A 16,490-nucleotide genomic window follows, 5' to 3' on the forward strand; every position below is an offset into this window, starting at 1 on the left:
GAAGTGGGCAAAATGCAAAGAACTGAGTGAAGAATGGAAATAATTTAAAGTGACTTCAGGTAAGTAACAAACAGCATGTGGCACATTATTATGTTCTGCTTCCCACAGATGCCCTCATAAATGTTTGCAAGAATATAAATAAATGAAAATTCTTTGTGGTGGTGTTAATGTGGTCAGTCTACTACAAAAAGAACTGACTACACGAACAAGAGATACTGACAATGAGTGTAACAAAACAATTGCAGTGTCAACTTTCTTGGCCCCCAGATTTATGTTGTTGACTTGTTGCTGCCCATTCAACGAAAACTCATTGCACCAATTAAAGTCAACTGTACAGAGCCAAAATAACACAGCAAATACAGAACAAGCCATAAAGAATAAACAAGCAAAGATTTCAGAAAATATTGGAAATTTCTCGCTTTTGGAAAGGTTTCCACAGAAGATTACCACCAAAAACCTACAAGTACATACAGTAGCTCTAGAATAATATAATTGTGTTCTTAGAGCAATGGCTACAAATCTTTAAGAATTCTTTCATATACCTGCTAAAAAAACTTTTATTATGCCACTTTTGTTATTACTTTTGAGTGACACACATCTACTCCCATTATAGAAATTAATTGCTATTTGAAGGAAGACTACCTTCACAATGACAAAGATTCATTGTAGTTACGGAAACTGACCAGAACTCTTGTCCATTATTGTGAAAGAGTCTTGCACTCTAGATTCCATGTGTTTGGAAAATCACTGCCTTGGGAAAGGACTTTTTTCGAATGCAAGCTACCATATGTAATAAATGATTGTCATATTTGCTTAAGCACAAAACTTGTTGGAAAGATTATGCTCTTACATAAAAACATTTGTTTGTTGAAGGATCCATGGACACTGTTTCAAATCTTCAATAACTCTTAAATTAATTAAATTCAAAATGATTTCCTTAGCCACATGAAACACCTATAAAACATTGTTACAGAAATACAAACTATTTTGCTGGGTTTAATGCATTAGCCCCAATTTGGAACCTATTAATTATTTAATAGGTTTCTGAACTTACTATCTGTTGTAATCTTACCATAATTAACATTTTAGTCAATCCTTAGCAAAAACAGAAATTGTTCATTTTACCACAAAACAATCTGCACAGTCTATAAGTGAAATAAGGTATATGGACAAAAAATTAGAGACTGCAGACTGTGTCAAATTCCTTGGCGTGTTAGTCAATAAAAACCTGTTTTGGAGTCACCATGTGGACAACATACAGGGTCGACTGAATAGCATTGTATATATCATGAATATCTTGTATAGTATTACTGATTTAGCTGTAAGAAAAACTGTATATAATGCATATTTTGTTTCAGTCATTAGATATAGTATAATTTTGTGGGGGTCTGAAAAAACAAATTTACTTAGAGCTTTTAGACTACAAAAAAGAATCATCCGAGCAATGGTGGGAGCAAAACCAAAGCAACACTGCAAACCTTTATTTGTAAAACTGGATCTAATGAGCATTCCAAGCATATACATCTATGAAACTCTCATTTTCACAGAAAGAAACCCACAACTTTTTGAGGGCAACTTCTTCTTGCATCAATATGACACTAGACATAGAACGAGCTACATGTTACCTACCCACCATTTAAAATCATATGAAAAAACCCCATACTATATGGGCATGAAATTTGTAAATAAGATATGGAAAGATATGGATGACCCAAATGTAAAAGGTACCACAAGAGACCTGGAAAAAATATCTGAAAGATAAATGTTACTATAGTGTAGAAGATTTCATGAATGGCAACAATGCATTATAATTGTAATTAAAATACCTCTTTGAAGATGTTACACCATATATGTTATTAGTTTATTGTCTATTTTTAGTATTGTTATATATAGTGTAGAACTGACAAGTCACCTATGTCACAATCTTTGATTGTATAAGGCATGTTATGTGATAATAAAAATTGAATTGAATTGAATTAAATCTGTTATGCTTTATTGTAAAGAAAGGCAATTTCACTTAATGATCAGAAATCTGAGCTATGTAAGCAAGCCACAGCACAGTCATTTCTTAATATAGTATACAACTCAACAATACCTACAAGGACTTTAAAGCAGGCATTTCATAGTCTAAATGGGAAACATATGACAGAAGACACCAAACTTCTTGGCATACCATCCAAATATATTTCAGTTTTTAAGGCAATCTTGGCAGGTTCCAAAGAAATGGTAGGAATGAATGGGGAGTTAACTGACTGTTACAATGTCAATATTAGTGTCAATGAAGATTTGGGCTAGATGATGCTCTTTCCACAATGCTTTTCAATTTGATCTCAGAAGCAATGATCCAAAAACTCCGGATATCTGAATGCATAGGTATAAGGACCACACAGTTGGCTGCATATGCTGATGATGTTGCAGTTTTTAGCAAATGGAAGATGTCAAGTGGTAGAAATGAAAGAAGCCACACAGCCTAGGCCATAGGAAGTTAACGAATTGAAAACTAAATATATGAAATTTCATAGAACAAGAGACAATAACCAGGATAGCTGGTTGGCAGCAGGTTTAAATTTTTGGCATGCGGAGGATTTTGAATTGCAAAAAGGTGGGAATTTAAGGAGATGGGACCTGGATAAACTGAAAGAACCAGAGGTTGTACAGAGTTTCAGAGAGAGCATAAGGGAACAATTGACAGGAATGGGGAAAAGAAATACAGTAGAAGAAGAATGGACATCTTTGAGGGATGAAATAGTGAAGGCTGCAGAGGATCAATTAGGTAAAAAGACGAGGGCTAGTAGAAACCCTTTGGTAACAGAAGAAATATTGAATTTAATTGATGAAAGGAGAAAATATAAAAATGCAGTAAATGAAGCAGCAAAAAGGAATACAAACATCTCAAAAATGATATCGACAGAAAGTGCAAAATGGCTAAGCAGGGATGGCTAGAGGACAAATGTAAGGATGTAGAGGCTTATCTCACTAGGGGTAAGATAGATACTGCCTACAGGAAAATTAAAGAGACCTTTGGAGAAAGGAGAACCACTTGCATGAACATCAAGAGCTTTGATGGAAACCCAGTTCTAAGCAAAGAAGGGAAAGCAGAAAGGTGGAAGGAGTATATAGAGGGTCTATACAAGGATGATGTATTATGGAAATGGAGGAGGATGTAGATGAAGATGAAATGGGAGATACGATACTGCGTGAAGAGTTTGACAGAGCACTGAAAGACCTGAGTCGAAACAAGGCCCCGGGAGTAGACAACATTCCATTGGAACTACTGACAGCCTTGGGAGAGCCAGTCCTGACAAAACTCTACCATCTGATGAGCAAGATGTATGAGACAGGCGAAATACCCTCAGACTTCAAGAAGAATATAATAATTCCAATCCCAAAGAAAGCAGGTGTTGACAGATGTGAAAATTACCGAACCATCAGTTTAATAAGTCACAGCTGCAAAATACTAACGCGAATTCTTTACAGACGAATGGAAAAACTGATAGAAGCTGACATCGGGGAAGATCAGTTTGGATTCCGTAGAAAGGTTGGCACACGTGAGGCAATACTAACCTTACGACTTATCTTAGAAGAAAGATTAAGAAAAGGCAAACCTACGTTTCTAGCATTTGTAGACTTAGAGAAAGCTTTTGACAATGTTAACTGGAATACTCTCTTTCAAATTCTGAAGGTGGCAGGGGTAAAATACAGGGAGTAAAAGGCTATTTACAATTTGTACAGAAAGCAGATGGCAGTTATAAGAGTCGAAGGGTATGAAAGGGAAGCAGTGATTGGGAAGGGAGTGAGACAGTGTAGCCTCTCCCAGATGTTATTCAATCTGTATATTGAGCAAGCAATAAAGGAAACAAAAGAAAAGTTTGGAGTAGGTATTAAAATCCATGGAGAAGAAATAAAAACTTTGAGGTTCGCCGATGACATTGTAATTCTGTCAGAGACAGCAAAGGACTTGGAAGAGCAACTGAATGGAATGGACAGTGTCTTGAAAGGAGGGTATAAGATGAATAGCGACAAAAGCAAAACAAGGATAATGGAATGTAGTTGAATTAAGTCGGGTGATGTGGAAGGAATTAGATTAGGAAATGAGACACTCAAAGTAGTAAAGGCGTATTGCTATTTGGGGAGCAAAATAACTTATGATGGTCGAAGTAGAGAAGATATAAAATGTAGACTGGCAGTGGCAAGGAAAGCGTTTCTGAAGAAGAAAAATTTGTTAACATAGAGTATAGATTTAAATGTCAGGAAGTCGTTTCTGAAAGTATTTGTATGGAAGTGAAATGCGGACGATAAATAGTTTAGACAGGAAGAGAATTGTAGCTTTTGAAATGTGGTGCTACAGAAGAATGCTGAAGATTAGATGGGTAGATCACATAACTAATGAGGAGGTATTGAATAGAACTGGGGAGAAGAGGAGCTTGTGGCACAACTTGACTAGAAGAAGGGATCGGTTAGTAGGACATGTTCTGAGACATCGAGGGATCACCAATTTAGTATTGGAAGGCAGCGTGGAGGGTAAAAATCGTAGAGGGAGATCAAGAGATGAATACACTAAGCACATTCAGAAGGATGTAGGCTGCAGTAGGTATTGGGAGATGAAGAAGCTTGCACAGGACAGAGTAGCATGGAGAGCTGCATCAAACCAGTCTCAGGACTGAAGACCACAACAACAACAACAACAACAACTGGGGCTAATATTAATAAAGTAAATAATGATGGTACCTGGACAGCAAGAACCAATTACGAGCTGAATTGGCTCATACAAGGAACTGATATTATAAGGATAAGTAAAAGTAAAAGTATCCCTGGGTCATATCCAAAGGGAGGAGGACACAAAGTAGGTCTTCCAGTGGAAACTGACAGGGAAAAGATTAAAAGAAAGACTACGCAAACGATGGCTGGACAACATGAAAGAAAACATCAGAGCCCTAGGAATCAGAAGCTGGAGAAGGAATGTAAAAGAGAGGGCAGTATGGAAGGAAATTGTTAAAAAGGCAGAGACTCACTCAGGGTTATGAAGCCATAAGAAAAAGAAGAGTCAAACCTTAGCATATGTGTAGCTTAGATCTGACAATATTTTGGAAAGGATATAGTGATATCATATAGTGGAGATTTTGAATTGTAGGTAAGCACAACAAAGAGACTGTCACAACTGAATTAAAAAAACAGACACACACACACACACACACACACACACACACACACACACTCTAACAGGTGATAGGGGAGAGGGAGAGAAGGGGAAGGGATAGGGGGGGGGAGAGAGAGAAGGGGGAAGAGAGAGGGGGGAAGAGAGAGGGGGGCAGAGAGAGGGGGGGGAAGAGAGAGAGGGGGGAAGAGAGAGAGAGAGGGGGAAGAGAGAGAGATGGGGGAAGAGAGAGAGAGAGAGAGGGGGGAAGAGAGAGGGGGGAAGAGAGAGGGGGGAAGAGAGAGAGAGAGAGAGAGAGAGAGAGAGAGAGAGAGAGAGAGAGAGAAGAGAGAGAGAGAGAGAGAGAGAGAGAGAGAGAGAGAGAGAGAGAGAGAGAGAAGAGAGAGAGAGAGAGAGAGGGGCGAAGAGAGAGAGAGGGGCGAAGAGAGAGAGAGGGGCGAAGAGAGAGAGAGGGGGGCGAAGAGAGAGAGAGGGGCGAAGAGTGAGAGAGGGGCGAAGAGTGAGAGAGGGGCGAAGAGTGAGAGAGGGGCGAAGAGAGAGAGAGGGGCGAAGAGAGAGAGAGGGGCGAAGAGAGAGAGAGGGGCGAAGAGAGAGAGGGGGGCGAAGAGAGAGAGGGGGGCGAAGAGTGAGAGAGGGGCGAAGAGTGAGAGAGGGGCGAAGAGTGAGAGAGGGGCGAAGAGTGAGAGAGGGGCGAAGAGAGAGAGAGGGGCGAAGAGAGAGAGAGGGGCGAAGAGAGAGAGAGGGGCGAAGAGAGAGAGAGGGGCGAAGAGAGAGAGAGGGGCGAAGAGAGAGAGAGGGGCGAAGAGAGTGAGAGGGGCGAAGAGAGAGAGAGGGGGGAAGAGAGAGAGAGGGGGGGAAGAGAGAGAGAGGGGGGGAAGAGAGAGAGGTGGGGGAAGAGAGAGAGGTGGGGGAAGAGAGAGAGGGGGGGGAAGAGAGAGAGGGGGGGGAAGAGAGAGAGAGAGGGGGAAGAGAGAGAGAGGGGGGAAGAGAGAGAGAGGGGGGAAGAGAGAGAGAGGGGGGAAGAGAGAGAGAGGGGGGAAGAGAGAGAGAGGGGGGGAGAGAGAGAGAGGGGGGAGAGAGAGAGAGGGGGGAAGAGAGAGGGGGGGGAAGAGAGAGGGGGGAAGAGAGAGGGGGGGTCCTTTTTCATTGTGGTTTTAGGGCACACAACTACAATGGTCATTAGCGCCCAGACTGCACCGCGAGGCACAAGGTTAAAACAGCAACTAAAAGGGACAACACTATAAAAGACATATCGACTGGCATAGGATTAAAAGAAACAGCATAATCAAATGTCTTTAGACATGTTTGTCAAGCGGATATAACGAAGAACGCGAGCAGCTGCTACTGGGTCATCTGTAAAAAGGCATTCAGAGTACATGGCGGGCCAAGATCAAAGTGCAGTGTATTAAAATTCGGACAGGACATTAAAATGTGGCGTACCATCAGCAATTGCCCACATGGGCAGAACGGCGCCGGTGCAGACGTCAGCAGATGGCGATGGCTGAACCGGCAGCGTCCAATTCGTAACCGGGCCAAAACGACCTCCTCCCACCAGGAAGGGCAAGAAGAGATCATCCAAGCCATGGGAAGGGGTTTCAAGGCCCGAAGCTTGTTGTTCGTAAGTGCAGCCCAATCGGCATGCCACAGTGATGAAATGCGCTGACAAATGACCCTGCTACAATCTGATGAAGGGACACAACAAGAAGCTGTCCGAGGCTGGAAGACTGCAGCCTTGGCCGCGGCATCTACAGCTTCGTTCCCAGGGATACCGACATGACCAGGAACCCACATAAAGGTAACCGGAGAACCGTCGTCTGCCAGCTGCTGAAGAGAGCGTTGGATCCGGTGCACGAAAGGGTGAACCAGATATGGATTACTGAGACTCTGGATGGCGCTCAGGGAATCGAAGTAGATGACATAAGCAGAATGTCGGTGGCGGCAGATGTAAAGAATAGCTCAGCTGTAAAGACCGAACAGTAGCCATGGAGCCGGTATTTGAAACTGTGTGCCCCGACAATAAAAGAACACCCGACACTGTCATCGGTCTTAGAGCCATCTGTATAAATGAAGATCATATTAATGAACTTTGAACGAAGTTCGACAAAACGGGAGGGTAACCTCCTTCGGGAGCGAGCTGAGGTCGAGGTGAACGCGAACCTGAGCCTGGAGCCAAGGTGGCGTTTGGCTCTCGCCCACTTGAAAGGTTGCAGGGAGTGAAAAATCAAGGTGCTGAAGGAGGCGACGAAAGCGAACTCCAGGGGGTAGCAGGGCAGAGGCATACAACCCGTATTGACGGTCGAGAGAGACGTCAAAAAAGGAACAATAAGACGGGTGGTCGGGCACTGACAATAGCCGACAGGCATACCGACAAAGCAGTATATCGCGCCGGTAGGTTAGTGGAAATTCACCGGCTTCAGCATGAAGACTCTCGACGGGACTAGTATAGAACGCTCCGATTGCAAGACGTAAACCCCGATGTTGTATAGAGTTGAGGCGGCGTTAAGATGGACGGCTGTGCAGAGGAGTATATGAAGCTCCCATAATCCAGCTTTGAGCAGACGATCGACCGATATAGGTGAAGTAGGACTGTTCGATCCGCTCCCCACGACATACCACTGAGAACACGGAGGACATTTAGAGAACGGGTACAACGGGCAGCCAAATATGACACATGTGGAGACCAGCTAAGTTTCCTGTCAAATGTAAGACCTAAAAATTTTGTTGTCTCCACGAATGGGAGAGTAACAGGACCGAGTCGTAAGGACAGTGGGAGAAACTCTTTGTAGCACCAGAAGTTAATACAGACCGTCTTCTCGGCAGAAAAACGGAAGCCATTGGCGACACTCCAGGAGTAAAGACGGTCAAGACAACACTGAAGACAGTGCTCCAGGAAACACGTATGCTGCGCGCTGCAATAGATGGTAAAATCATCCACGAAAAGGGAGCCTGATACATCAGCTGGGAGACAATCCATTATTGGATTGATCGCTATGGCGAAGAGAGCGACGCTCAAAACTGAGCCCTGTGGCACCCCATTCTCCTGGCGAAAGGTGTCTGACAGGACAGAACCCACACATACCCTGAACTGTCGCTCCTTTAAAAAGGCACAGATAAAAAGAGGGAGGCGACCGCGAAGGCCCCATGTATGCATGGTGTGGAGAATGCCTGCCCTCCAACAGGTGTCGTAAGCCTTCTCCAAATCAAAGAACACAGCCACGGTCGGGCACTTCTGCAAGAAGTTATTCATAATGAAGGTCGATAAGGTAACCAGATGGTCAACAGCAGAGCGGCACCTACGAAATCCACATTGTACATTGGTAAGTAGGCGTCGAGATTCGAGCAGCCAAACCAAACGAGAGTTAACCATTTACTCCATCACCTTACAGACACAGCTGGTAAGCGAGATGGGTCGATAACTGGAAGGCAAGTGCTTGTCCTTCCCCGGCTTAGGAATCGGGACAACAATAGACTCGCGCCAGCATGTGGGGACATGACCCTCAATCCAGGTGCGATTATAAGTACGAAGAAGAAAACCTTTACCCGCAGGAGAAAGGTTCTTCAGCATCTGAATATGAATAGAATCAGGCCCTGGAACGGAGGACCATGACCGGGCAAGTGCATTTTCAAATTCCCGCATGGTGAATGGGGCATTATAACTTTCACGATTCAAGGAGCGAAAGTTAGGTGGCCTTGCCTCCTCTGCCTGTTTTCGGGGGAGGAAGGCAGGGTGGTAATGAGCGGAGCTCGAAACCTCTGCGAAAAAGTGGCCGAAGGCGTTGGAGACATCCTCAGGGGCCACAAGGACGTCATTCGCGACCATCAAGCCAGAAACTGGTGAGTGGAACTTAGTGCCAGATAGCCGGCGCAGGCTACCCCAGATAACAGAAGAAGGAGTAAAACTGTTGAAGGTGCTTGTGAAAGCAGCCCAGCTGGCTTTCTTGCTTTCTTTAATATCACGACGACACTGCGCACATAATCGTTTATAATTGATACAATTCGCCACCGTAGGGTGGCGTTTAAAGGTGCATAAAGCACGTCGACGAGCACGTAAAGCGTCTCTACATGCTGCAGTCCACCAGGGGACCGGTACGCGACATGGAGAAGAAGTAGTGTGAGAGATGGAATATTCAGCAGCAGTGAGAATGACTTCCATGAGGTGTGCGACCTGACTATCGCAGCTTGCGAAGGTTTGATCCTGAAAGGTCGCCCTGGAAGAGAAGAGCCCCCAGTCTGCTTTAGAGATGTTCCAACTAGTTGAGCACAGAGAGGGGGTATGATGCAGGAGATGGATAACACATGGGAAGTGATCGCTCGAATACGTATCAGAAAGTGCGTACCACTCAAACCGACGTGCAAGTTGGGTAGTACATATAGAGAGGTCTAAATGGGAATAGGTGTGAGATATGTCCGAAAGAAAAGTAGGGGTGCCAGTATTGAGGCAGACAAGATTGATGTGGTTGAAAAGGTCTGCCAACAGGGAGCCCCTCGGGCAGGATGCTGGAGAGCCCCAAAGGGGATGGTGGGCATTGAAGTCTCCAGTTAACAAAAATGGTGCAGGTAGCTGAGCAATAATTTGCATCATGTCTGCCCTGGTAACGGCAGACGACGATGGAGTGTAAACGGTACAAATGGAAAATGTAAAGGTGGGGAGAGTAATTCGGACGGCAACTGCCTGCAGGCCGGTGTGCAATGTGATGGGATCGTAGTAAATATCATCCCGGACCAGCAACATAACCCCACCATGAGCCGGAATACCTGCCACAGGGGGTAGGTCAAAACGCACAGAAGCATAGTGTGCCAAGTCAATTTGATCGCGTGGGTGTAACTTTGTTTCCTGGAGAGCTACGACGAGTGGACAGTACAAGCCGAGCAGCAACTTTAAGTCCTCTCGGTTGGAGCAAATGCCGTGAATATTCCAATGAAGAAGTGCCATTGTGAGAAGAAAAAGAAAACGGAGAAGCAAGAAGGGGTCACCTCGAAGGCCGCTGAGGGCCTGGCTTTGAGCGAGCACTGCCGCCGCTACCAATAGGCGGAGAGTCATCCTCCATTGGTTCAATAGGTTTGTTGGTCATCTTGTTAAGATGGCCGGGAGGGGGAGCTTCCTCCGCCGGTGAACGGCCAGATGTTCGGCTACCAGCGGTGCGGCCAGGTGAAACGGATGACGGCCTGGGGCGGCAACCGCTGGGTGGCGCAGGAGAAGAAACGCGCCGTGGCGGAGAAGGAGAACTTTGCTTCCTATGAGCCTTCTTGGAAGGTCGTTTAGTGGAAGTACTGGTCGATGGCTGGGAGTTCGAGGTAAGTAGGAAGTCTGCACGGGACGGTTCCTTCTTGAAGGCTCGTGCATCTGACTTCTGGGTCTTCGTCTTGGCAGAAGCTGATGAAGGTGCTTGTGTCTTAGGGGTGACAGGAAGAAGAGGAGACGCTGACCGGGCAATCTTAGCACTGGCCGAGCGGACGACCGTAGTGCTGAAGGTCAGATCGCATGTCTGCGTCGCCACCTCCCTGGTAGTCCAAGGAGAGGTGAGGACAGTACTGTATTTCCCCACTGGGAGCAGCGTGGGCTTCCTACTAGCAAATAGCTTGCGAGCAGCCGAGGTGGACACTTTCTCTTTGACCCAAATTTCCTGTATACAGCATTCATCCTTGTAGATGGGACAGTTGCGGGAGGACACTGCATGGTCACCCTGACAGTTCATACAACGAGGAGACGGAGGTGGACAGTCACCCTCATGGGCATCCCTGCCACAAGTGACACATTTAGCCGCATTAGAACAAGACTGGCGAGTGTGATTAAAACGCTGACACTGGTAGCAGCGCGTAGGTGTCGGGACATAGGGGCGAACAGAAATAACCTTGTAGCACGCTTTGATGCGCCACGGCAGCTGAACACAATCAAAGGTCAAGAAAAGTGTCTGGGTCGGTACAAGGTCATTGTTGACCTTTTTCATGACCCTATGGACGGCCGTCACGCCCTGCTCAGCAAGGAAAGACTGAATCTCCTTGTCAGTCAATCCGTTGAGTGATTTAGTATATACCACACCACGCGACGAATTCAAAGTGCGGTGAGCCTCCACCCGGACAGGGAACACGTACAGGAGTGTGGCCCGAAGCAGTTTTTATGCCTGAAATGCACTCTCAGTTTCTAATAACAAGGTACCGTTACGCATCCTGGTACAAGAATTGACAGATCCGGCTATGGCATCTACACCCTTCTGGATAACGAAAGGGTTGACAGATGAAAAATCCTTTCCGTCCTCAGATCGAGAAACTACGAGGAACTTTGGGGCAGGCGGTAGTACTTTTGTCACTGGTGGCTGGTCAAGTTTCCGTTTTTGGGCAGAAGTCGAGAGAGAAGAAGAGAAATCCATTGTGGAGGAATCCCCCATGATTGCCAGCGTCTCCGATGGTGCGCTCCTTCCTCGTGGGGACCCTCTCAGAGGGCACTCCCGCCTTAGGTGAATATTTACAGCTCACGTCACACCTCCCAAGAAACAGACGGAGGGACCAATCGGCATGGTTGGAAGGTGTCAGCTCAGGCAATCACCCCTCCCTGCGCCTGGCCTTTACCAGGGGGTACGTGCGTGCCTTACTTGTCTACCCAGGGCAGGGAATTACACGTTACCCCGTCACCGGCTATGCATACGAATGCGTGGGTCGGCCTTCAAGAAAGAAGAAGAGGAAAAACGAAGGGAGAGAAAGGACAGACTGTCTCAAACGCCGAGGCGGAGACCAGAGGGTGGACAAGAAGGCAAGGAGACGAAGGCAAAGAGAGGAAGGCAAGGAGAGGAAGGCAAGGAGAGGAAGGCATGGAGAGGAAGGCAAGGGAAAAAGTAAGGAGGACAGTGAGAGGGAGAAGCACAAAGAAAGGAACCAAACAAAGGAAGGAAGAAACCAGAATAAGTGAAAAACCAAAATGACCACAAATGTAAGTCGTGGAACCGTCCGTCTCCGGACGCAGGCACAAACTACCCCCTTGAGGGGGAGGGACTCCTTTTAGTGGCCTCTTACGACAGGCAGGAATACCTCGGGCCTTTTCTAACCCCCAGACCTGCAGGGGGGATGGGGGGGTGGGAGGGGAAGAGGGGGGGAAGACTCGGAGAGGGCTAAGAGGGGGGGAGGGGGAAGTTGGTTGGTTGGTTGGTTGTTTTGGGGAAGGAGACCAGACAGTGAGGTCATTGGTCTCATCGGATTAGGAAAGGACGGAGAAGGAAGTCGGCCGTGCCCTTTGAAAGGAACCATCCCGGAATCTGCCTGGAGCGATTTAGGGAAATCACGGAAAACCTAAATCAGGATGGCTGGATGCAGAGGGGGAGGAGGGGGAGAGGGTGAGAGGGGGAGGAGGGGGAGATGGGGAGGAGAGGGAGATGGGGAGGAAGGGGAGATGGGGAGGAGGGGGAGAGGGGGAGGAGGGGGAGAGGGGGAGGAGGGGGAGAGGGGGAGGAGGGGGGAGAGGGGGAGAGGGGGAGGAGGGGGAGAGGGGGTAGAGAGTTAGTGCCAGTTTTTAGTGAAATGACTACAGGTTGATGAGTTAGATGTTTTATGCAGCATCAGTGGGTGCAAGTAAATGGATTTCCCTGGTTGTCTCGAACCTGAATGAGTGACTTTTGCAGTCAGTTCTCTGTTCCTGATCAAACAAAACTCTGGTCGCAAAACAATGAAACATTTTCTGACTTCTTTTCCTACACTACAAAAAGGTATAGACTATTCAGGTCACAAAGCACAAAGAGCATATATTGACCAAAATCATGATAAAAAATGCTCTAGCCACATCTTAAGGCCAATCCATGAATGAAATTTTAGACTCTGCAGTGCAGTGTGTGAACCAAGAAATCTTCACGAGATATTAAATATATGAGCTCAAGTCAAGACCTAGGGTTTTCCAGAGCACTATCTAAATTTGCCACAATATTACCTTGATTTTGAAATTAATGCTAAATATTTCAATTCCAGTGTGACTTAATAGTGAAAGATTTAAAAATTTCCTACGTACTTACTGCTATAGCTGATGTCAGTTTTCTCCTTATCTACTGGTTGTCTGTAAATGGTGCAGTCTGAGTCACTCAGCTCGTTGCTATGTTTGATCACCACAAGAGGTTCCCATGTTATATAATTCAATAGCAGCACCTGTCAGATACAAACCCATCACAAAAATTTCTATTTAGAATAAAAATGTAAAGTGTGGTGAACTATTAGGTCTATAGCTTTGCTTCTGCTATTTTTTCTCAAAGTTCAAGGCTTTATTGGGAAAACTTACAAAAAATTATGATTCAAATTACTAGCCGTCGCTGGCAATTACTTTCTCCTATATTTTGTGTAACGTGTGAACCCTGTGGCAGAAGAACTGTGTGTCTTGAGGAGATCCATGAATCAATCCGATTTTGCATTTTTTAATACAACCAGAAGTGCTGGTCAGCTGGTCTGTGTGCCACTGATAGAAAAAAGTGACAGTCAGAGGGAGCCATGTCTGTAAAATATGGCAGGTGAGGCAGGACTTCCCATTCCAAATTTTCCAAGCCTGTTTCGACAGGATTTACAACACAGGATCAAGAATTGTCATGCTGAAAAATCATCTTTTCATGTCTATCACTTTCAATGTTCGGCCCAAATGCATCAACTGCTTTCAATAACAATTTCCTGTGATTGTTTCTATTGGTTACAGTAGCTTCAAAAACCTTCTCTCTTCTACCACCATGCCAGTCTTTGATGTCAAAATGGGCATTCATGAAGTGTTGAAACCATTCTCTGCATGTTGTTTCACTAATAGGTGCCTCACCATAGGTTTTACCTAGCATTTGAGGAGCCTCAGCCGTAGATTTCTTCAAGTTAAAGCAGAAAATTAAAACTTCTCACAAATGATGAGAATTGGGTTCTTAAAGTAACATATTCAATCGAGAATAACTTTATGATGCAATCACAACTAAACTATTTTTTTTTAAATGGTGTTATGTTTACAAATGCCTAAGCTTACTGTATGACACTTACAACCACTGGTGTCACCTGGACCACAATTCATCACTACTGCCATCTATTACCACCAAATGGCAGAAGCAAAGTTACAGACCTAAGAAAAACATTAAATAGATGGGAGAGTTCCTCAAGTCAGACTTAAAATTGAGACCATACCTATTATATGATTAGTCTTAATGCAAAAGCCAGTTATCTCTTATTACACTGCAAATATTTACTACTAAGTTGAAACCTTTGGTATCTCCTACCATATTTACGCCAGAATTCCTACTTCAGAAAAACCTGTCCCAAGCATGTCCTTTGACCAGATTTTTCACTGACAAAACCTACAATATCACAGGTTGAATCACACATGACAAAGTACACATTCCCTATCAACAAATACAACTCTCAGTAACTGCCACATATTCATTGCTGTGTCTTCTGTGTAATGAGTCTCTGAACTATTGAGATGAAAACTTTTATCTTTTCCCCCTCTGTACACGAACAGGCTTAACTTTTTGTTTATACCTATCCACTGCTCAGTACTTCCCCTGTGCAGTGAGTGGTTTTCTTTACCCAGCAGCTGTCACTGCCGCCAGCAACCGCAGCTGTATGAAGGACTCCTGTAGCTTTTCCCATCCATCAGCCTTCTCCACATAGTCTAATGGCCTGTATTCCCACTTCTATCAGATTATCATCTCTGCCTTTTCTTATCTCTTGAAATCCAGAAAAAACTTTCTTGGTCAATACACTATCTTTTTAGTTGGCTACATGCCTGACATACTCATTAAAATGACAAATTATGTCTTCCACTCAAGTCTGTTCCCTGATACATTTCTTTGTTATCATGTATCTCAAAGTAATTTGCCACAAATATCTCTCCATTGTTCGGTTATCAATCCTCAAGCTCTTAAATGTTTTCACACTGAAAGTCCATATTTCACTGTTGTAACCAAACCTCTTCATACACTTTCCTTTTTAGACATGTGTAGCTTAATTTTGGGAAACCAGTTTACTTTCTCCAAAAGCACTTTTACTCTTCAGTTTACTTTTATTCATATCCAGCCTGTCACCTTCAACTCCCCTAAATAAAAAAACACACACAAATGTGATCTATGAGCATTGTTAATAGTACTATTTTCTTTTAAACATTTGTTGTGTATTATTTAAATCTTAGTACTGATATACAAGTCTATTTTTAAACTTGTTCATTTTTTTTTTGTTAAAATTTATCTGACAACACAATGAGGAAAACAAAGGTGGTTCAACTACATTTCATCTCTATACATACAAATTGGAATACTATGACTTGACTGACAGAGTTATAACCACCTAGCCTAAACACTAAGGATATAAACTTGAATTCTGAGAAGGGGTGTTGCAGGCATCATTTAAGAAGGGACTTCTCAAAATCCCACCTCTAATGGGCTGAAAAGTGTTGCTATTAATGCAATTATGAAGTGAGAACTATGAAAATTTTGCATTTATGAAAAGTAAAGTTGCCACTTATCATATAACGGAGATGCTGAGTGCCAACTTTCCTTTTCATGATATTGTTACATTCCATACTGGACTTTCCATTGTTTGAAAACTGTGTGTTTGGTTTCTCTGCCAGAAAGAAATAAATACATGTTTCAGCAATTTTTAAAATTTAATCCCTTAGAGGGTGAAAATTTTCTTTGAAAATAAATCCAAGTTAAAGAACTACTAAAGCATTTTTAAAGCTACATCTATGAAAACTGGTGAAAATTGGTATTTGACCTTTTGGTAAGGAATTAAAAAAAATAAGTTTTTCAATGTTTTCAGAAATAAAACCCCCAAGGAAGAGAAATAGGGAATGGACATTTTTACGAAAATATTTCATTATGAATGTTTTTAAAGCTAAATGGAAGAAAATTTATATTTGGCTTCTCAAGTCTTTTTTAATCAGTTATTTTCTCTATCGCTTTTATTCTTCATCCCCTCCCTTCCCACCCCCATCCCCCTTCTCTAATTCCACAGTCTCTAGTTTTCTACCTTTTACTTTGTTGTAGCTGGCACAATTGGTACCATGTACTAGCTTCAGTGCCTACTTTCACTCTGATGCTTTCCTCTTCGTGTTCAAAGCATGTGGGTCCCTCTCATCCTATCCCTTTCTCATCCCTAAAATATTGCCAAAAGGTAGGACAGTGTCATATACTTTAAGATATGTCAGTTGACAATGCTAAATGTTCTGCCTCCTGAAGATTAGTAGAAGCCAGAAATTTGTTGTTTTAATTTTATCAATACATTGATGATGATGATGATGATGATGATATTTTTGTTGTTTTAGTGGAAAATTGGGGTTAAATATAAACAATGGTATTAGTAAAGGAGTATGGTTATGTAACTTAGCACCGCTGCTTTC

At 44.0% G+C, this 16,490-nt stretch overlaps 1 protein-coding gene across 1 annotated transcript in view; it reads right to left on the bottom strand.

Moving 5' to 3' along the window:
* Positions 1-16,490, bottom strand: part of LOC124711962 (WD repeat-containing protein WRAP73-like) — an 82,105-nt gene that overhangs the window by 15,464 nt on the left and 50,151 nt on the right. The window contains exon 5 of the mRNA XM_047242244.1: positions 13,150-13,279. Within this exon, the coding sequence (XP_047098200.1) occupies positions 13,150-13,279 (130 nt within the window). The remainder of the gene's footprint in view (positions 1-13,149; positions 13,280-16,490) is intronic.

Source organism: Schistocerca piceifrons, chromosome 8 (genome assembly GCF_021461385.2).
Source record: "Schistocerca piceifrons isolate TAMUIC-IGC-003096 chromosome 8, iqSchPice1.1, whole genome shotgun sequence".
NCBI lineage: Eukaryota > Metazoa > Arthropoda > Insecta > Orthoptera > Acrididae > Schistocerca > Schistocerca piceifrons.